This window comes from Ranitomeya imitator, chromosome 9 (genome assembly GCF_032444005.1).
Source record: "Ranitomeya imitator isolate aRanImi1 chromosome 9, aRanImi1.pri, whole genome shotgun sequence".
NCBI lineage: Eukaryota > Metazoa > Chordata > Amphibia > Anura > Dendrobatidae > Ranitomeya > Ranitomeya imitator.
In genome coordinates this window covers 44,245,755-44,268,703 of record NC_091290.1, presented here as the reverse complement: position 1 = coordinate 44,268,703, position 22,949 = coordinate 44,245,755, and the positions used below count along the sequence as shown (strand labels likewise).

At 42.8% G+C, this 22,949-nt stretch overlaps 1 protein-coding gene across 1 annotated transcript in view; it reads right to left on the bottom strand.

Moving 5' to 3' along the window:
• The window catches only part of LOC138648844 (malignant fibrous histiocytoma-amplified sequence 1-like), a 33,659-nt gene that overhangs the window by 940 nt on the left and 9,770 nt on the right, over positions 1–22,949 (bottom strand). The window contains 7 exon segments of the mRNA XM_069738795.1: positions 2,442–2,512; positions 8,747–8,915; positions 9,033–9,190; positions 17,896–18,386; positions 18,531–18,581; positions 18,583–18,722; positions 19,347–19,533. Coding sequence (XP_069594896.1) covers positions 2,442–2,512; positions 8,747–8,915; positions 9,033–9,190; positions 17,896–18,386; positions 18,531–18,581; positions 18,583–18,722; positions 19,347–19,533 — 1,267 coding nt within the window.

Genomic DNA, 22,949 nt, shown 5'->3' with positions numbered 1-22,949 from the left:
TGGAAAAGGCATTGTTGGGCGCCAAACTGCTCTTGGACGGTTGGGAGAAGTTGCTCTTGGAGGACATTCTGGTACCATTCTTTATTCATGGCTGTGTTTTTAGGCAAGACTGTGAGTGAGCCGATTCCCTTGGCTGAGAAGCAACCCCACACATGAATGGTTTCAGGATGCTTTACAGTTGGTATGAGACAAGACTGGTGGTAGCGCTCACCTCTTCTTCTCCGAATAAGCTGTTTTCCAGATGTCCCAAACAATCGAAAAGGGGATTCATCAGAGAAAATGACTTTGCCCCAGTCCTCAGCAGTCCACTCCCTGTACCTTTTGCAGAATATGAGTCCGTCCTTGATGTTTTTTTCTGGAGAGAAGTGGCTTCTTTGCTGCACTCCTTGAAACCAGGCCTTGCTCAAAGAGTCTCTGCCTCACAGTGCGTGCAGAAGCACTCACACCAGCCTGCTGCCATTCCTGAGCAAGCTCGGCACTGCTGGTAGTCCGATCCCGCAGCTGAAACCGTTTTAAGATACGGTCCTGGCGCTTGCTGGTCTTTCTTGGGCGCCCTGGAGCCTTTTTGACAACAATGGAAGCTCTCTCCTTGAAGTTCTTGATGATGCGATAGATTGTTGACTGAGGTGCAATCTTTGTAGCTGCGATACTCTTCCCTGTTAGGCCATTTTTGTGCAGTGCAATGATGGCTGCACATGTTTCTTTAGAGATAACCATGGTTAACTGAAGAGAAACAATGATACCAAGCACCATCCTCCTTTTAAAGTGTCCAGTGATGTCATTCTTACTTATCATGACTGATTGATCGCCAGCCCTGTCCTCATCAACACCCACACCTGTGTTAATGGATCAATCACTAAAACGATGTTAGCTGCTCCTTTTAAGGCAGGACTGCAATGATGTTGAAATGTGTTTTGGGGGTTAAAGTTCATTTTCTGGGCAAATATTGACTTTGCAAGTACAGTAATTGCTGTTAAGCTGATCACTCTGACATTCAGGAGTATATGCAAATTGCCATTAGAAAAAATGAAGCAGTAGACTTTGGAAAAATTAATATTTGTCTCATTCTCAAAACTTTTGGCCATGACTGTACTTATAGAAAGTATCATGAGCGGAGATTTTCTTTTTTCAGCAGCTCGATCCTAGGCCTAAGACAAATCAGCCCGAATCCCTGTCTGTTTCCCAAAATGGTGGTGTAAGATGGACCCCCATTTGACGCATTCATTTTTTTCCCTATTTTCCTTCTGAAAATTTGGGGTGCGTCTTATGGTCTGAAAAATACGGTATAGTCGAGTCCCTGCGGCTGCATGTCTCGCGGCTGTTCGACAGCGACAACACATGCAGGGATTGCTTGTTTGTTAGACAATCCCTGCATATGTTGCGGCTGTCGAACATCCATGAGACATGCAGCCGCAGGGACTCGAACATATTTTTCAGGCACGCTGAAGACACTCGGTCAGCACCCGAGCATGGCGGATAACACCTTATCCCAGCACGTTCACTCATCACTAGGGATCACCCCTGTAGCATCCGATATTCACAGATACATTTCTGTTTTCTAACAAAGGGAACAGTATTAGGTTTTGTAAATTTTAATAACCACTGATGTATAGAGACGGATGTCATACGAATGACAAATGAATTGAGATGAAAATCATCTGTTTTTCGAAATTAAATTAGGTTGATTTTTTATGTGCGTGTGAACTTACACAAAGGACTTGACAATATTACAGCAATGTGGAGTTGTTGGAGACCGGACACGGATATATGATTCTGGATGACTTTGTTTCAAAATCAGCATTTTTTTTCCAATTGTTTTTAAATGATTCCCTTACTGCTAGTCAAAGATGTGTTCCCACCTTGGAAACTGCACCAGAAAATCAATATAACATTCTAAGATATTCATAGTAATTATTACATATTGGATTGAGCAGGGTGTGACAATTTAGTTAAAAAATAACTTTTAATGTATTATATTAAAATAGTGCTCAAAAAATAACAAGTAGACATTTGACTCACAAAAAGTCACCTTCCAATGAATGTTAAAATATACAGAAAGATCCGAGGGATCGAAAATAGCTTTTATGTCCCTACAAGAATCAATTTGCTTCATATACAAGCCAGAGTTCAATATATTCCACACTTAAGACTTCATAAATTATCCGGAGTCCACATTCCGAACATCATCGGTATCCCGTATCAAGTGAACTGTATTGTATAAAAATAGGAGCGATCTCACCTTCATGCTGGTTCCTCAGGTGAGACTTGTACCGTTATATACTGGTACTGCGTCTGGGGAGTCACTTTTGCGCACTTTTTTAATATAACACATTGAAAGTTATTTTTTAACTAAATAATCACACCCTGCTTAATACAATATTTCTTCGATTGGTGGTCTTAGTTTACAGATTAATTATTACATATTCAGCAATATAAATTACCTTTTGGTAAGAGAAGTTCCATATTGACAGTATTACAGCACGTCTCACAGGTTTTAAAGTCTTCTTTTATCCTTATGGAGAGATGAAAAAAAATAAGTAAGAAATAACAGTTTTAATGAAGCACACAAATGCATCTCCCTTTGGCTTTTAGCAACTTTGCTGTAATTATCATCTAAAATGTTGTCTTTGTGGCTTGAAATGACCTGAAATCTGCATTATCTGACATTTATGCTTTGTCTATTGTCAACCGTCCAATATCTTTCTTGTTGAAAATTAATAAAATTAATGTAAAAAGAAAAAAAGAACACAGGCACATTGCTAAACACTATGGTACCGATTGATCAAAGTGGTTACACCAGAACTTTAAATTGCTTTAAAAAGTCGCTAAATTTTTGGGCAATGTGAGGTTGTGACTTTTGACATTTTCACATCAGTTTCGCCCAGTTCTGTCAAAATGGGCAGAGTTGGGATTGGACGGAGGTGCTACGTCCACTACATGACTCCTTATTGCATACCGTACTCCAGTCTTTGACTGGAGTAAGATTTCTGCAAGGTGCATGCCACTAGTCCTTGTGTTCAGGGCCGGACTGGCCATCGGGCAGTTCTGGCAAATGCAAGAAGGGCCGGTGACACTAGTGGGCCGCTCGAGTGTGCCGTTGTCAGCACACTCCCCGCCCCACATTCAACTATACCGGCATCAGACACCGGTACAGTTGAATGTAATGATGGAGGAGAGAGCATCTGCTGACGCTCCCTCTCCCATCATTCCCCACTCTGCCTCTGACATCATATCATCGCGCACCTGCTGTGTGTCAGGCGGGCAGATTGCAGCCACTGAGACCTGTGCTGTATTACATTCTATGGGGGCTGGCTGCATTACATTCTATGGGGGCTGGCTGCATTACATTCTATGGGGGCTGTGCTGCATTACATTCTATGGGGGCTGTGTTGTATTACATTCTATGGGGGGATTTATTACATTCTATGGGGGCTGGCTGCATTACATTCTATGGGGGCTGGCTGCATTACATTCTATGGGGGCTGTGCTGCATTACATTCTATGGGGGCTGTGCTGTATTACATTCTATGGGGGCTGGCTGCATTACATTCTATGGGGGCTGGCCTGTATTACATTCTATGGTGGCTGGCTGCATTACATTCTATGCGAGCTGGCTGCATTACATTCTATGGAGGCTGTGCTGTATTACATTCTATGGGGGCTGGCTGCATTACATTCTATGGGGGCTGGCCTGTATTACATTCTATGAGGGCTGGCTATATTACATTCCATGGGGGCTGTGCTGTTTTACATTCTATGGGGAGCTGTATTACATTCTATAGGGAGGGTTGTATTACATTCTCTGGGGGCTACATTATATTCTATGGGGGGCTGCATTATGCTCTATGAGGGGGGCTACCATATATTATATATGCAGGGGCTGCATTATACTATATGAGGGGGCTGCATTATATTCTCTGGGGGGTTACATTATACTCAGGGGGCTACAATATATTCTGTGGGATGGCTGCATTATACTCTGGGGTGGCATCATTATACTATATGTGGGCTGCATTATACTATATCGAGGACTATGGGGAATACATTATACTATATGAAGAACTATGGGGTGCATTATACTATGGGAAGTGAATTGTACTACATGGATGTCGATGACAATGGCGGGGCATTATACTATATGGAGCACTATGAGGAATGTATTATACTATTTGGAGGACTGAGGAGTATTTTATACGATATGGAGGACTGTGGCAGTACATTATACTATATGGAGGACTGAGGAGTGTATTATACTATATGAAGGACTGTGGCAGTACATTATATTATATGGAGGACTGAGGAGTATATTATACTATATGGAAGACTGAGGAGTGTATTATGCTATATGGAGACCAGAGCAATTAAAATATTGAATTTTATTGATGATTATTATTAAAAAGAAAATTCCATCATCATTTAGATAAATAAATATAACAAGACATAAAAGACAAAAAAGGCACAGGGTTACAGTGACACCAAGCGACACGTCCAAATTAACAAACAGCTAGGTCAATAATAATAATGTCAATATGCAACAAGCCATGAGTTATCCAATAAGAAATGTGTGCAAAAAAAGCCAATAATAAATATAATTATAAAATAGCCTGCATGCATTACAAGGAATACCAAAAAGGGTGCCTCCTATATGGTTAGAAAATATAAGACCCGCATTTTCAGAGTATATAAAGCACCCAATGCATATATATCATGTCATAGCTCAATAGAGACCCTGAGAAGTACTCTAAAGGTTTAACAATCAGTAAGAAATGCCCATATTAGACCAACCTTAGCATAAGGACGTGGAGAACAACCCCAACGCGCGTTTCGCTGTAATGCTTCCCCCAAGGAAACGCGCGTTGGGGTTGTTCTCCATGTTCTCCAATATTTTAATTGCTCTGATATCCATTTTTCTGTTTTGGGATATATTTATGTACTTGTGGATGAGCTTATGATTTGAGCCCTTCTCTTTTTCGGTTAATATACTATACTAGATTGTGGCCCGATTCTAACGCATCGGGTATTCTAGAATATGCATGTCCCCGTAGTATATGGACAATGATGATTCCAGAATTCGCGGCAGACTGTGTCCGTCGCTGATTGATCGAGGCAACCTTTATGACATCGTCGCCATGGCAACCATTATGACATCATCATCGCTGTGCCCGTTGCTGATTGGTCGAGGCCGCGGGATGTCTACGTCCTTTATGACATCATCGTCGCTGTGCCCGTCGCTGATTGGTCGAGGCCTGGCAGCCTCGACCAATCAGAGACGCGGGATTTCTACGTCGATACTGTGCCCGTCGCTGATTGGTCGAGACCTGGCGGCATCGACCAATCAGGGACGTGGGATTTCCAGGACGGACAGACAGACAGAAAGACAGACAGACGGAAAAACCCTTAGACAATTATATATATAGATGGAGGACTGAGGAGGGTATTATACTATATGGAGGAGTGTATTATACTATATGGAGGATTGAGGAGTGTATTATACTATATGGAGGAATTGCAGTATATTTTAATATATGGAGGACAATGAGGAGTCTATTATACTATATGGAGGACTGAGGAGTGAATTATACTATATGGAGGACTGACGAGTGTATTATACTATATGGAGGACTGAGGTGCACATTATAATATATGGAGGACTATGGGGTGTATTATACTAAACAAGCAAAATGCTGCCTATTCATCGAGTGATTGGATTGTTTATATGGGAACAGAAATCCTTGTTCTCAGCAGCACATCGCCGGTGTAAACTGTAGATGTGCTGCTGATAACATGATACTGTATGGGGACAGATTGATCTACCTAACTGACCGTACATTCAGCGTCTCCCACTCACACACCACCTCCTCACCTCGCCCCCTATCTGTGGGAGTCCCGCAAGGTTCAGTTCTAGGACCCCTGCTCATCTCCATTTACACCTTTGGCCTGGGACAGCTCATAGAATCTCACGGCTTTCAATATCATCTCTATGCTGACGACACACAGATCTACATCTCTGGACCAGATATTACCACCCTACTAACCAGAATCCCTCAATGTCTTTCTGCTATTTCATCCTTCTTCTCCACTAGATTTCTAAAACTTAACATGGACAAAACAGAATTCATCATCTTTCCCCCATCTCACACGAGCTCCCCAACGAACCTATCGATTACAGTAAACGGCTGCCCACACTCCCCAGTCCCACAAGCCCGCTGTCTTGGGGTAATCCTTGACACTGATCTCTCTTTTAAACCACATATCCAATCCCTTTCCACTTCCTGCTGCCTCCAACTCAAAAATATTTCACGGACCCGCACATTCCTAATCCAAGAATCCGCAAAGACCCTAGTCCATGCCCTCATCATCTCCCGCCTTGACTACTGCAACCTCCTGCTCTGTGGCCTCCCCTCTAACACTTTTGCACCCCTCCAATCTATTCTAAACTCTGCTGCCCGACTAAACCACCTGTCCCCCCGCTATTCCCCGGCCTCTCCCCTCTGTCAATCCCTGCACTGGCTCCCCATCACCCAGAGACTCCAGTACAAAAGCCTAACCATGACATACAAAGCCATCCACAACCTGTCTCCTCCATACATCTGCGACCTCGTCTCCCGGTACTCTCCTGCACGCAACCTCCGATCCTCACAAGATCCCCTTCTCTACTTCCCTCTTATCTCCTCTTCCCACAATCGCATACAAGATTTCTCTCGTGCATATCCCCTACTCTGGAATTCTCTACCACAACATATCAGACTCTCGCCTACCATCGAAACCTTCAAAAAGAACCTGAAGACCCACCTCTTCCGACAAGCCTACAACCTGCAGTAACCACTGATCGACCAAACCGCTGCACGGCCAGCTCTACCCTACCTACTGTATCCTCACCCATCCCTTGTAGATTGTGAGCCCTCGCGGGCAGGGTCCTCTCTCCTCCTGTACCAGTTGTGACTTGTATTGTTCAAGATTATTGTACTTGTTTTATTATGTATACCCCTCCTCACATGTAAAGCGCCATGGAATAAATGGCGCTATAATAATAAATAATAATAATATCTAATTGTGATTGTTCTGTTCCCTTCATTCTTTCTCAGTTGGTGTAAAGAGGCTGGGAAACAAGCGAACGACTTCAGTATTGTCGATCACACTCGTTTAGTGGCCTGAGATCAGGGCATGTAAATACAGCAGAAATGCTTCACAAGGAGATGAGGCAAAGATGATGACAGTTGTAGTTAGCACCCGGCACCTGGGAATAGCGCTAACTCTACTGCTTTTCCCAGCCGCCAAAGCATTTAATTCTGGTATGTGTAATGATTTTTAGGGTTGATGTCAGCTGCGTAATGTCAGCTGCTATCAATCCCTGGTGTAAGTAATGGAGAGGTGTCTATCAGACATCCCCACTACTTCCCCAGACCTGGCGAGACCCAGGGACTCTGAAGAGTGGTGACAGTAGTAACAATACCGCTCTTCACAGTCGCCGAGCTCAGCGCAAGACCCGGAATATCTGAAGAGCGGTGACGTTACTGATGTCACCGCTCTTCAGAGTCACCGGGTCTCGTGCTGCGCAGCGGAACCAAAAGTGGCTGTAGGCAAAACTTATGGAGCATCAGAATGAGGTTCCACAGCCTTTGGTCGTCTCATCCCTTCATTATCTACGAGATCCAGTTATGTAGGTAAAGTAGCGGCTTTTCTTGGTACTGCAACTAAAAGCAATAAATAGGACTGAGCTGTAATGCTGGATACAGCTGTGATTATATGTTATATTGTTGTGTTACACTCCCCTCACTTCTTGTAACCTACAAGTGTACAAAGATATTATACAGTCACCAGGTGACAAGTGGGCCTGTGTAACTTCAAATACCAGGGCTGAATTTATTCCCTGTCCGGCCCTGCCTGTGTTTCGTTAAGATGCGACTGTCTGTGTAATGGTGAGAAATGCAAAGTTCCATAGAGCGAGATACACTTTTTCAAGGGTTTCTTTGCTCTAGCATTTCCACTCCTCAACACTAAAATTGCAATGCCAAGAAGGAAAATACGTGAAATTATGAAAATCACGGGACGAGTAGACATGTTACTGATATGCAAATGATAAAAAATACAACATTTTCAAAATATCTTCATTAACTCAGAAATCCAAGCACTTACAGCCTTTGCTGTTATCAATAAGGTTATTAATGGTCATCTGAGAAATGTGCAAATCATCAAGATCCGCTGCTGGCAGCTGCCATTGCAAATTGAAGACCAATGAGGTCCGAGAAGGGCTGGATGGAGGACAAGTCCAGAGGTGTTGCAGGCCACGGTAACATGCTAAGGCCATGCAGGCTGCTGGCTGTGGCACAAGCATCACGTGGTCTGGCGTTGTCGTGTTGAAAAACAGCCTCTGGGACAAATGTGAGGAAAGATTCTCTAATTCCACATCTTTTCCTTCTTGGTGTTGTAATTTCAATGTTGAGGAGCTTAGATGAGAGTCTTGAAAGTGGGAATATTCCCTTACTATACCCTAAATTTCGAAAAAGGAATTTGTCATGAGTATTCAAATCTGGAGAACCCCTTTTTAAGATACTTTGTGATTACCGTAACTTATTGTCAAGGGGCTCTTCCTGATCACTTTGATACCAAGGAACCCTTCTAATATATAGGAATTTTCCAAAGCAGAGAATGCCTTTATCAACGAACAAGGCATGCACAATAATCACTATTCTAAGTGCTGAAGATCAGTTTCAAACAGGTGAAATGTTACTATATGAGTACGTACATATCGTAGATAGAGCCGGTCGTTTCCATGTCTGGCCACTCAAACTCATCTGGACATCCAATTGTCCTACATGGTGATCGGATATAGTAGAAGAGGCCAGGCCACTCCTTGCAAAGCTTCTCCGCAATGGACAGAATGCTTAGCAGGAAATCCCAAACAGACCGGAAATCTGAATATTTACAAAGATTTTTTTTTCACATTAGAAATAGTAAAAGTCAGTTTATCTGGTACTCCCAATCATTTGTCGTAGATGACTATAAAAAAATGTGGAGATGTTCGGACTTACCATTGGGTCCTTTTGGTTTTCGGCTCCGAATCTCAAGATAACTGTCTGCTCTCTGGTTAAACTGTTTCACCAACAGCGGTTTCCCATTGTTTGCTAAAAGAAATTTGTCTTTTTCTACCCAATGCGTGGAATAAAATGAGCAAGATTTTACCATAAGTCTGTAATATAAAGAGAATGGGTTAGAAAATTGGTCTGCAAATACCATGATTTGTGTTATGATCCGGTGACCTTGGAGCAGCATGAAAACTTTCACTGGAGTAGGTGGTAACTATACTGACCGCAAATCCTGATCTTAACACAGCAACCAGAAGTAGCCGTGGGGTGTACCTAACACACCTAGACACCTCGTCACAGCCGGAGGACTAAATACCCCTATAGATGGAAATAGGAAAACTACCTTGCCTCAGAGCAGAACCCCAAAGGATAGGCAGCCCCCCACAAATAATGGCTGTGAGTAGGAGAGGAAAGACAAACACAAGCAGAAAACAGGATTCAGCACAAGAGGCCACTCTAGCTAAAATAGGAAAGTATAGGACAGAGTTCTGTGCGGTCAGTATTAAAACCCTTCCAAAAATATCCACAGCAGATTATACAAAAAATTCCTCCATCTAACTAAAGACGTGGAACGTATATCTGCAACTCCAGAGACTCCTACACTCAGAGCAGGAATACAATCAAAAAACAATTACACAGCTTGTGTGCCATAGAAAAAGAAACAGACTTTTTTTTTCCTTTTTTTTTTTTTCCTTTTTTTTTTTCCTTTTTTTTTTTTTTTTTTGGAAGTGCATTTGAACAGCAAGGTTGATTGCTGTTGAGGGGAACTAGGAAAAAAAAAAAAAAAAAAAATCTCTATATATCTTCAGCAGAGCGAGTGTGAGCGAGCTGAGTGTGAGCTGAGCGTAAGTGTGGACGGCGGTAAGTGTGACTTGTGATTCAGTGACTTTGGAGTCAGGGAGTTTTCAGGGGAGGATTTACTGAATTGCTGTCTGATTTTTATTAATACTTTGTATTTATTTATTTTTTTATTGAACTGTTCTGTCTGGTGCAATCCCCATTAGGAAATGTGCTCCACGATTGTTAATGCCATCCAGTGCACATCTTGCCACATGTATGCAGTCCTTGAGCAGCCGATCGAGGGTGCATACTGCTGTGCGAGATGTGAGCACGTTGTGCATTTGGAAACCCAGATTCTGACTCTAAATGTGCAGCTGGCAACACTGAGATCCATAGACAACATGGAGAGGAGTCTTCTGCTCATGGAGCAGACGCTCAATGGGACAGATGAGGGGGGGGATGGTGGGATGGAGCTGCAGGACAATGAAGTAGCAAGCTGGGTGACAGTTAGGAAGCGGGGTAGAGGGAAGAGTGCCAGGGAGGCTAGTCCTGATCTGGAACACCCCAATAAGTTTGCTAAGTTGGCAGATGAGGGGGGTGCCAGTACAGGGGTAGCACTGCTGCAGCCAGGCATGTCCTCTGAAAGCCGGAGGAGTGACTGCTCCAGTAAGGAGGGAAATAGGAGAGCAGGGCAGGCCAGACAGGTGCTGGTAGTGGGCGACTCAATTATTAGGGGAACAGATAGGGCAATCTGTCACAAAGACAGGGATCGTCGAATGGTGTGCTGCCTACCTGGCGCTCGAGTCCGACACATCGCTGATCGGGTGGACAGATTATTGGGAGGGGCTGGTGAGGACCCAGCGGTCATGGTGCACATTGGCACTAATGACAAAGTTAGAGGTAGGTGGAAGGTCCTTAAAGATGATTTCAGGGAATTAGGCTGCAAGCTGAAAGCAAGGACCTCCAACGTGGTATTTTCCGAAATACTGCCGGTACCACGTGCCACGCCAGAGAGGCAACGGGAGATTAGGGAGGTTAATAAGTGGCTCAAGAATTGGTGTAGGAAAGAGGGGTTTGGGTTCCTGCAGAACTGGGCCGACTTCTCAGTTGGCTACAGGCTCTACGCTAGGGACGGGCTGCACCTCAATGGGGAGGGTGCAGCTGTGCTGGGGGAGAGAATGGCTAGAAGGTTGGAGGAGTGTTTAAACTAGGAATTGGGGGGGAGGGTATTCATTTTATAGGAGGGGAAGATAGTGCAGACAGAGTCCTGGGCACAAATAAGGAAGTTGGGGGTGGCGGTGGCATGGGGGGTGGGGTCAGAACAGTTAATAATTTAAGAAATAGAAGTACAGAGAGGAACATAAAGTGCATGTATACTAATGCCAGAAGCCTCGCCAACAAAATGGACGAATTAGAACTAATGTTGTTGGAGCATAATTATGACATGGTGGGGATATCAGAAACGTGGCTGGATGTGAGCCATGACTGGGCTGTTAACTTGCAGGGCTATAGCCTGTTCAGAAATGACCGTACAGATAAGCGAGGGGGAGGGGTGTGTCTGTATGTAAAATCATCCTTAAAACCCATCCTGCGCGATAATATAGGTGAATTTAATGAAAATGTAGAATCCCTGTGGGTGGAGATAAGGGGAGGGGGAAAAAATAATAAATTACTGATAGGGGTTTGTTATAAATCTCCAAAAATAATGGAAGCAATGGAGAATATCCTCGTAAAGCAAATAGATGAAGCTGCGACTCAAGGAGAAGTCATTATTATGGGGGACTTCAACTACCCTGAAATAGATTGGGGAACAGAAACCTGCAGTTCCAGCAAAGGTAATCGGTTTTTGACAATTATGAGAGACAATTACCTTTCACAACTGGTTCAGGACCCAACAAGAAGGGGGGCACTGCTAGACCTAATATTAACCAACAGGCCAGACCGCATATCAAATATAAGGGTTGGGGGTTACTTGGGAAATAGCGATCACAAAATAATAAGTTTTCATGTATCCTTTAAAAAGATGTGTAGTAGAGGGGTTACAAGGACACTAAACTTCAGGAGGGCAAATTTCCAAAGGATGAGAGAGGATCTTGGTGCAATTAACTGGGACGATATCCTGAGACACAAAAATACACAGAGAAAATGGGAGACGTTTATTAGCATCCTGGATAGGACCTGTGCACAGTATATACCGTATGGGAATAAACATACTAGAAATAGGAGGAAACCAATATGGCTAAATAGAGCTGTAAGGGGCGCAATAAGGGACAAAAAGAAAGCATTTAGAGAATTAAAGGAAGTAGGTAGTGAGGAGGCATTAAATAAATACAGAAAATTAAATAAATTCTGTAAAAAGCAAATCAAGGCAGCAAAGATTGAGACAGAGAGACTCATTGCCAGAGAGAGTAAAAATAATCCTAAAATATTCTTTAACTACATAAATAGTAAGAAACTAAAAAATGATAGTGTTGGCCCCCTTAAAAATAGTCTGGGTGAGATGGTGGATGAGGATGAGGAAAAAGCCAATATGCTAAATGACTTTTTTTCATCAGTATTTACACAAGAAAATCCCATGGCAGACAAAATGTCTAGTGATAAAAATTCCCAATTAAATGTCACCTGCTTAACCCAGCAGGAAGTGCGGCGGCGTCTAAAAATCACTAAAATTGACAAATCTCCGGGCCCGGATGGGATACACCCTCGAGTACTGCAGGAATTAAGTACAGTCATTGATAGACCATTATTTTTAATATTTAAAGACTCCATAATAACAGGGTCTGTGCCACAGGACTGGCGTATAGCAAATGTGGTGCCAATATTCAAAAAGGGAACAAAAACTGAACTCGGAAACTATAGGCCAGTAAGCTTAACCTCTACTGTGGGTAAAATCCTGGAGGGCATTCTAAGGGACGCTATACTGGAGTATCTGAAGAGGAATAACCTCATGACCCAGTATCAGCACGGGTTTACTAGGGACCGTTCATGTCAGACTAATTTGATCAGTTTCTATGAAGAGGTAAGTTCCGGATTGGACCAAGGGAACCCAGTGGATGTAGTGTATATGGACTTTTCAAAAGCTTTTGATACGGTGCCACACAAAAGGTTGATACATAAAATGAGAATAATGGGGATAGGGGAAAATATGTGCAAGTGGGTTGAGAGCTGGCTCAGGGATAGGAAACAAAGGGTGGTTATTAATGGAGCACACTCAGACAGGGTAGCGGTTAGCAGTGGGGTACCACAGGGGTCAGTATTGGGCCCTCTTCTTTTTAACATATTTATTAATGACCTTGTAGGGGGCATTCAGAGTAGAATTTCAATATTTGCAGATGACACTAAACTCTGCAGGGTAATCAATACAGAGGAGGACAATTTTATATTACAGGATGATTTATGTAAACTAGAAGCTTGGGCTGATAAATGGCAAATGAGCTTTAATGGGGATAAATGTAAGGTCATGCACTTGGGTAGAAGTAATAAGATGTATACTTATGTGCTTAATTCTAAAACTCTGGGCAAAACCGTCAATGAAAAAGACCTGGGTGTATGGGTGGATGACAAACTTAAATTCAGTGGCCAGTGTCAGGCAGCTGCTACAAAGGCAAATAAAATAATGGGATGCATTAAAAGAGGCATAGATGCTCATGAGGAGAATATAATTTTACCTCTATACAAGTCACTAGTTCGACCACACTTAGAATACTGTGCACAGTTCTGGTCTCCGGTGTATAAGAAAGACATAGCTGAACTGGAGCGGGTGCAGAGAAGAGCGACCAAGGTTATTAGAGGACTGGGGGGTCTGCAATACCAAGATAGGTTATTACACTTGGGGCTATTTAGTTTGGAAAAACGAAGACTAAGGGGTGATCTCATTTTAATGTATAAATATATGAGGGGACAGTACAAAGACCTTTCTGATGATCTTTTTAATCATAGACCTGAAACAGGGACAAGGGGGCATCCTCTGCGGTTGGAGGAAAAAAGGTTTAAGCATAATAACAGACACGGATTCTTTACTGTAAGAGCAGTGAGACTATGGAACTCTCTGCCGTATGATGTTGTAATGAGTGATTCATTACTTAAATTTAAGAGGGGACTGGATACCTTTCTGGAAAAGTATAATGTTACAGGGTATATACACTAGATTCCTTGATAGGGCGTTGATCCAGGGAACTAGTCTGATTGCCGTATGTGGAGTCGGGAAGGAATTTTTTTCCCCAATGTGGAGCTTACTCTTTGCACATGGGGTTTTTTTGCCTTCCTCTGGATCAACATGTTAGGGCATGTTAGGTTAGGCTATGGGTTGAACTAGATGGACATATAGTCTTCCTTCAACCTTAATAACTATGTAACTATGTAACTATGTAACTTATCTTTGCTGAATTGGCAGCTAAGCAGGAGAAGCCAGACAGAGATCCAACACTTCCCAAGAAACATTGACAACTGGCAAGGACTAATGAGTCCTGCAAACCTAAATACCCCAGTCAGAATTGCAATCAACAGATAAACCTGTCCAGGACTGCAGCCTAGGGACAACTGCATTACCACCTACAACCACCGGAGGGAGCCCAAAAGCAGAATTCACAACAGATTTGTTCATGGGATCACTGTAGTCAAAAGTGACTACTGAAGGATTAAAGTAGGCTATGGGGCCATCCCCCAATTTGATTAGTTCACCAAGTTTCCATGTGACAGGAACAGAGATTGGGAAACCATTGTGCAGCCAGCATTGACAATAAACCTGCTCTTAGGGCACATAGTCGCCTATGATATAATGATACAGAACAATTTGTTTAAAATAAACAAGTAAAACTATACTCCCTTAAAAAGAAACCTGTCATGATGCTATTAAACTGCAGATATAGGGCTAAACTGCATGTCAATAGCATTATTGACCACCAAAAACTCGAGCCAAATGTACAAAGGATTGAGTAATGAAGAGATCCATGATAAAATGTTAGTTTTATGAAATCACAAATGACTTAAAACTGTAACAGACAAGCTACACCCCCGGAAGAAGCTGTCAGCAAAACGCGCGTCGGGGTGAGGGGACGCTGAGGTGTTCACTTTAATCCTGGACATCAGTTACATCTATGTCTACGGAATAGATCTGCACATGGCACTTTTTCCATTATGTATACTATAATTTAATTGGCAGGTTAATCCTACTATCTTGAGGGGCATTCATTATGGACATTACTTGGAGCTTAATAATGATCCTCATTAAATTTACTTACCTGTATACTGCAGCGTAAATGCTCATTAAAAAGTCCACATTTACTGCATTGCTTACGGTATATTATTACTCTACTTGGATCATTATATGAGATTTATAGGTTCTTTTTCTTCTCCTTTTTTTTTGTTCTTCTGATATTGATTACCTATAGGCCTTATATTTTTATAAAGTGTCAATTGCTCTGTGCACACTGTGCACTCCATCTATATTGTAGCATTCCTTTTTCTTCTGAATAATTTTTACCTATCAGGGTCCCTTGTAATTTTCTTGTCTGTTACCTTTTTTTAGTCATTTGTGATTTAATAAAAATAACATTTTATCATGGATCTCGTCTTTACTCAGTCATTTGTACATTTGGATCACATTTTTGTTGTTGTTTCAGTATAAATGAAGTGCCATTAATATTATTAGTGGACACTGGTGTATATTATGAAGCTGTCCAGCCATCGTGGTGAAAGTACAGCCACAGGGAGAAAATGAACTTTATTCCTCCCAGGAGCCGCTGACTTTCGGTGGTAGTGGAGTGCTTGGAGTTGTGACTGTCACAATCTAGTACACAGTAGTGGCTGCTGTAAGCACTTTGATTGACAGTTCACTCTGTATTGATGCACTGTAGAGCGAACTGTCAATCAAAGTGTAGGTTCACTGTGTGCTGAGCGATGACTGTAGAGGTCAGTAGCTACCGGAGGAATGCATAATTTTAATATATTTAGTTCAGTACGGTACAAATCAATAAAATTCATTTTCTATGAGCTTTCAGTAAGGCAGCAGGACAGCATTGTAATGCTGAAGATTAACCCTGTGTTTGCAGGATAAAAGCTTTTGGGAATATGACAGTTTCCCCTTATTTAAAAATGTAATACAACTAATATTAATAGCAAACATAATAATGTAATTTAAAAAAAATACGAAAATAAAAACACAATTAGATATATACATAAAAAAAAACTTTTATGTACATACATTGAGAAAAATAAAAAAAATGACACTTATGCATCTGCATGACCATAATAATCATAGTCAATTTAGCATGAAATATGAGCGGTATAAAAAAAATGGAATAAAAACCAAAGATTAAATCACTTTTTTTTTAATATCTGCACCACAAAAAAACCCCAGAGTGAATAACAGGTATAAAAAAGGAGCACAAACAGCCATACAGCCACATAAATATACTGTAAAACCATTATGACTGCTGAAATGCAAAGAGGAAAAAACAATATAATGTAGTTAGGCACTAAAGGGGTTGTCCAGCACTTTTATCTTCCCATCTGAATTCTTCTCACTTTCTGTGTAATGTCTCATACACAGCACTCTGCGTTGTCTTCTACTTTGAGCTGTGTATAGGACATAACTAGAGATGAGCGAATATGGTCGGAATCAGTTCCAGAATTTGCCGTGTTCCTGCCATATTTATATCCTATTCGTGTCGAATTTATGTTTGACGATCGTTTCGGAACATATTCGGTCAACTGTCCTCCCATTGACTCAAATGACATTCGGCTGTGTTTGGCAAATATTGCAAATACAATATTCGCCGGCGGATGTCATCCAAACCGAATATTGAAAAATTGGCTCAACTCTAGACATAACCACTAATGACAGTGGTAAATCGGGGCCGAGGAGACTGAGCTCCCCCAAGCCTGCACTTTCAGTCTGCTCCCTCATATGAACAATCGGAGTCTGTGTTTCAACACTGTCGTATTGTCTGTTTTTTTTACCCTACATTTTGTGTTCATTTACACATGAAATGTGATTTAATAGAGAACTATTTGGGAGCCAAAAGAGCTGGCTCTCTTTAGTAAGTTGACTAAAGTGATCCAGTTCATCCAAAGAAAAAACTTGAAGTGCCCATTGCTAGTCCTTCCGCGCATGCACAATTTCCAATCTCAACAGCACATGCACAATGGATCATTGCAAAGTATTATACAGGCCGGCCCTGGTGGAAGGAGTAAGAGAGCTTACAAGCAATAAAGCCTATTGTGGAGAGAGCACTGGCGCAATGCAGGATGGGAAATGTAGTGCAAGCATCCAGAAACTGGGAGCACAACCAGTCAACAGATGGATGTGCGGAGGTGACAGCATGGAGAGCTGTAAGAAGTAAGGGAACAAAAAAAAACTTGTGAGGGTTAATGGGGAGTGCTAACATACTGATTCTTATATGGGGGCTGGAAAATCCCTTTAACCATGCAATTTAAATAATTAGCCAAGACTTCCTTCTTTCTGACCTCCAGAGCCCTTGCATTGCAATAATCTCGAAGAGCAAACTTAGCATTGTGCTCTATCTCTTAGGCATCTGTATCCTACAGAAATCGTAGGATTCCTAGGCTTCATTGAATTACTCTGCTTGGTACCAGACTAGTAGTTGAGTGCATGGTACAATATAAATTTTAAGAGGTACAAACTCTTGGCATATCGTTTGGATATGCCTTTACTTGATAAACACTGTGCCACCCCCCACCAAACCTGAGACTGACGAGGATGCAGAACTGGATTAACGCTGAGCTCTCTTAACTTTTTCTCACTCGCAAATGGTGTCATGGCCTCCGAGCCGTGCAAGGAATATTTGGAAAAGGTTGTAACACTAAATCAGCTCTCCACCCCCTTAATTCTGAGGATTAATGTGAGTTCCCAGAGTTTGGATCCAGTCTACCATAAAGTTTTGGAGATATACGTATGTTGTTATGCTCTCTATATCCTCGTCCTTTCTACCTCCATTTTGATTTGAAAAATTACTACTTGAACAAAAAAGGAACAACTCTGAGAAATAAAAAGTTAACTAAGCCATACCTTTGAAAAAATCCTTCTGGAACTTGAGGAGTAAAGTAGACTCTAACATGAATGTCCTCATCATGGTCTCCTCCCCACCGCTCATTAACTTCCATGAAATTGCTGAGATAGGTGGGAAATAGGTAGCACAATTCTTTCCGTGTGTCTTGTTCACACCATGGATTCCCGGGAAAAAACTCAGCGGCTCTTGGATTTAGTTGCTTTATGTTTTTTACAGACATGCATATCTGGAAATGCAAGAGGAGGCTTAGTAGCTTCCCTTTCTGTGTCCCATATCCGGTCAGATCATGGAACAGATCCTCCGAATCCGGCAGGGATAGGGTCTCTAGCTGATGTTTCACCAAAACCCTAATGGCTTTAAAACGAATCATTGCCTTAGATTGTAGCATTTCTTGCCACTTCAGAAGATCACGCTTGAAGGCTCTTTCAGAAATAAGAACTTCAGCTGGTATTGCCCCAAGTTGGTGGTGGAGATCGTGCCTGATGAGCATCTGTAACGTAGCAGATATATTTCAATAAGTAGAGTGCTTAGAAAAATTGATGAAAAGAACATTGTAACCGAAGCCTAAAACATTTGTAAATTGAGCTACTAGGCAGTAAATGGACAGAAACATCAGAGTCTAATGGAAACAAACCTTGAAAACTGTGATGAGGAACGAAGGTTTCAGAAATACGGTGTTCAGCTAGCAAAGCCTTGATGTCTTCATACCACACAATGAGGCCAATTCTATGAAGATACCGTAAAATATCTTTGAGCAGATCTTTGTCCAGTTCAGTTTTGGTGATGAGCAGAACCTCATTTAAAAGATGATCTAAATCCATTATTCCTGAGAGACAAGTATTAGTGGTAAATATCTTATAGGTTCAAGAAGATTTCTCAATTACAACTTATTCGTAAGGAGGCAAAAAACTGGTGTAGAAAAGTTGCACATTTTTGCACAATCAGTACTTCGTAATCACGTTTGACATTTTACACCTTTACACTTTTTAAAAAGTTAGTGTAACTTAGCAAAGGAAGATGCAGCTTAGAACGTTAAATGCTACCATGAACAGAAAATAGAGCACAGCAATGATGGTGGCTCAGTGGTTAGCACTGTTGCTCTGCAGTGCTGAGGTTCTGGGATTAGTCCCGCCAAGGATAACATCTGCATAGAGTTTGCATGTTCTTCCCATGTTTGCGTGGTTCCATGAAGTACATACGACTCTTTTGCAGGGGAAAACACAGATGAAGGTCTCCGTGCCGGTCAATAACTCATCATCATGCACAATTCTGCCGGTTTTGGAGGTGAAAATTGACCACTTACTTTTGGGACCAGGTGCGGCTTCACAGGTTGGCCCAGTGGTATGTCCGCCCCTGGTCCTATGTTCTAATAATGGCTCTTCCGGCTGTTCTAACATGAGTTTTTCACATCTGTCTGATGAAGAGTGTCCGGTTTGGTATTTTAACTTACCATGCGGTGGAGTATCCTCATTGTGTTTCACTTCAAGTAAGGCATTTTCCACCACTTTGTAGATAGGGGGCAGCATTTTTATTACATTTAGAAATAGTTCTTCCTTGCGTACCGCATTTAATATATGATCCTGGAGCTTTTCAATGTCATTGGAGCGCATACCGTTGATAGGGAACACATTCAAAACCTGTTAAATACAAACCGTTCAAAAATTAGGTTTCCAGTAACATTTGAACCTTAATACCGCCTTGTGTGTATAACAACCAATATGATTAGACATTTACATTCAGTGAACTTGAAAGGGGATCTGTCAGCAGGTTTTTGTTAAGTAATCTAAAAGCAGTATAATTTAGGGGCTGAGACACTGTTTCCAGCTATGTCTCACTTACTGAGCTGCTTGCTTTAATTTTCATAAAATCACTATTTCATTACCAAAAAATGAAGGCAGCACTCCAATAGAAAAAAAGAAAGTGATGTGGACCTTTCTCAAGCCTGGACTGAAACGTTGCACATGGGCCAATAAATCCCTTTCTTTTTTTCTATTGGAATGCTGCCTTCATTTTTTGGACTATAGTATGAGGTTTGGTATATACCTGGAAGGATTTTTTCCACCCTTTGTTTTCTTTTGGTGCTGCTTTTTGTTTTCTTTTTCTATATTTAATTACCAAGAGATTATCACTAGAGGACTATTAAAACTGCTGCCATGTAGTCTTCCATATTCATAGGCTTTGTATTACCCTGCCTTCACCACTGATTGGCAGCTTTCTGCCTATTATTATTATTATTATTATTTATATAGCACCATTGATTCCATGGCGCTGTACATGAGAAGGGGTTACATACAAATTACAGATATCACTTACAGTAAACAAACTAACAATGACAGACTGGTACAGAGGGGCGAGGACCCTGCCCTTGCGGGCTTACATTCTACAGGATGGTGGGGAAGGAGACAGTAGGTTGAGGGTTGCAGGAGCTCCGGTGTTGGTGAGGCGGTGGCTTCGGTAGTGATGAGGAGGCAGCGGGGTCAGTGCAGGCTGTAGGCTTTCCTGAAGAGATGGGTTTTCAGGTTCCGTCTGAAGGATCCGAATGTGGTTGATAGTCGGACGTGTTGGGGCAAAGAATTCTAGAGGATGGGGGATATTCGGGAGAAGTCTTGGAGGCGATTGGATGAGGAGCGAATAAGTGTGCAGGAGAGAAGAAGGTCTTGGGAGGACCGAAGATTACGTGAGGGAAGATATCGGGAGATTAGTTCAGAGATATATGGAGGAGACAGTTTACGGATGGCTTTGTAGGTCAGTATTAGTAATTTGAAATGGATACGCTGAGGGAATGGGAGCCAGTGAAGAGATTTGCAGAGGGGGGACACAGAGGAGTAGCGAAGAGAGAGATGAATTAGTCGGGCAGCAGAGTTAAGGATGGACTGGAGAGGTGCAAGGGTGTTAGCAGGGAGGCCACAGAAAAGGATGTTGCAGTAGTCAAGGCGGGAGATGATGAGGGCATGCACAAGCATTTTAGTAGATTGATGGTTGAGGAAAGGACGGATTCTGGAGATATTTTGAGCTGGAGGTGACAGGAGGTGGAAAGAGCTTGAATGTGCGGTTTGAAGGACAGGGCAGAGTCAAAGGTTACTCCGAGGCAGCGGACTTCCGGTACGGGGGAAAGCATGATGTCATTGATTGCGATAGATAGGTCAGGTAAGGAAGATCTATGGGATGGAGGAAAGATGATGAGTTCAGATTTGTCCACATTGAGGTTGAGGAAGCGAGAGGAGAAGAAGGAGGATATGGCTGATAGGCACTCTGGGATTCTGGACAGCAGAGCGGTGACGTCTGGGCCAGAGAGGTAGATCTGAGTGTCATCAGCATAAAGGTGTTACTGGAATCCGTGGGACTTTATGAGTTGTCCCAAGCCAAGTGTATAGATTGAGAAGAGTAGGGGGCCTAGAACAGAGCCTTGGGGGACTCCAACAGAGAGAGGGCAGGATGAGGAGGTAGTGTGGGAGTGGGAGACGCTGAATGTGCGGTTGCAAAGGTACGAGGAGATCCAGGATAGGGCGAAGTCTTTGATGCCAAAGGAAGAGAGGATCTGTAGTAGGAGGCAGTGGTCAACTGTGTCAAAAGCAGAGGACAGGTCTAGGAGGTGGAGTACAGAGTACTGTCCATTAGCTTTGGCAGTAGGTAGGTCGTTAGTAATTTTGGTCAGGGCTGTCTCAGTTGAGTGATGGGGGTGGAAACCAGATTGTAGATTGTCAAAGAGCAAGTTGGATGAGAGGTGGGAGGAAAGTTCAGAGTGGACGTGCTGCTCCAGGAGTTTGGAAGCGAATGGGAGCAGTGATATTGGGCAATAGCTGGACATAGCAGTTGGATTGAGGGTTGGCTTTTTAAGAATAGGCGTGATTGTGGCATGTTTGAAAGCAGAAGGGAAGGTGCCAGAAGATAGTGATAGGTTGAAGAGGTGGGTTAGGGATGGGATAAGTGTGGTGGTGAGGTTGGGGAGGAGGTGGGATGGGATGGGGTCCAGCACACAGGTGGTGAGGTGCGATTTGGAGAGGAAACAATTAAGCCCCCCTTGTGATGTTGGATAGGGAGGTTATGGGGTTTGGGCATTGGTCTGGTATACAAAGGGGTTGTGGTGGATGAACAATGAAGACTTGCCTTGTCTGGTCGATCTTATTTTTAAAGTGTGTGGCAAAGTCCTTTGCAGAGATGAGGGAGGTTGGAGGAGGCAGTGGGGGGCGGAGGAGGGAGTTAAAGGTTTTGAATAACTGTTTGGGGTTGTAGGATAGGGAAGATACGAGGGTTGTGAAGTAGGCCTGTTTAGCAGAGGTGAGAGCAGAATTAAAAGCGAGTGTTGCCTGTTTGAATGCAGTGAAGTCGTCTTGCAAGCGTGTTTTCTTGAAACGCCGCTCTGTAACCCTGGACACTTGCCAGAGCTTTTTAGTGGTGTTTTTGTGCCAAGGTTGTCTATTGATATGTCGCACTCTGCCATGGACGAGAGGGGCAACTGTGTCAATAGCTGATGCAAGAGTGGCATTGTAGAAAGCAGTGGCACTGTCTGTGTCATGGAGTGAGGATATGGATGCCAGTGGTAGGATAGAGTCAGAGAGTGTGTGGGTATCTAGGTGTGCAAGGTTTCTGCGGCGGTGCGCATGTTGCTGGACATGGGTGACCGGTGAGGAGGACAGGGATGAGAAGGTGAGCAGATGGTGGTCGGATAGAGGGAGAGGGGAGGTGGTGAAGTTAGATAGAGAGCAGAGACGGGTGAATACCAAGTGTGGGTGGCTGCGGAGGACCACTGAGCAAGTCCAAAGGATGAGGTAAGGGACAAAAGTTTGGAGGCTGTTGACTGAAGAGTATCAATGGGGATGTTGAAGTCACCCATGATGATGGTGGGAATGTCAGCAGAGAGAAAGTGAAGAAGCCAGGTGAAGAATTGGTCAATAAAGGCAGTGGCTGGGCCTGGAGGTTGGTATATGACGGCCACTTGGAGGTTTGAGGGAGAGTAGATGCGGACAGAATGGACTTCAAAAGAGCGGAGGATAAGGGAGGGTAGAGGTGGGATTGGGTTAAAGGTGCAGTTAGAAGAAAGGAGAAGACCCAC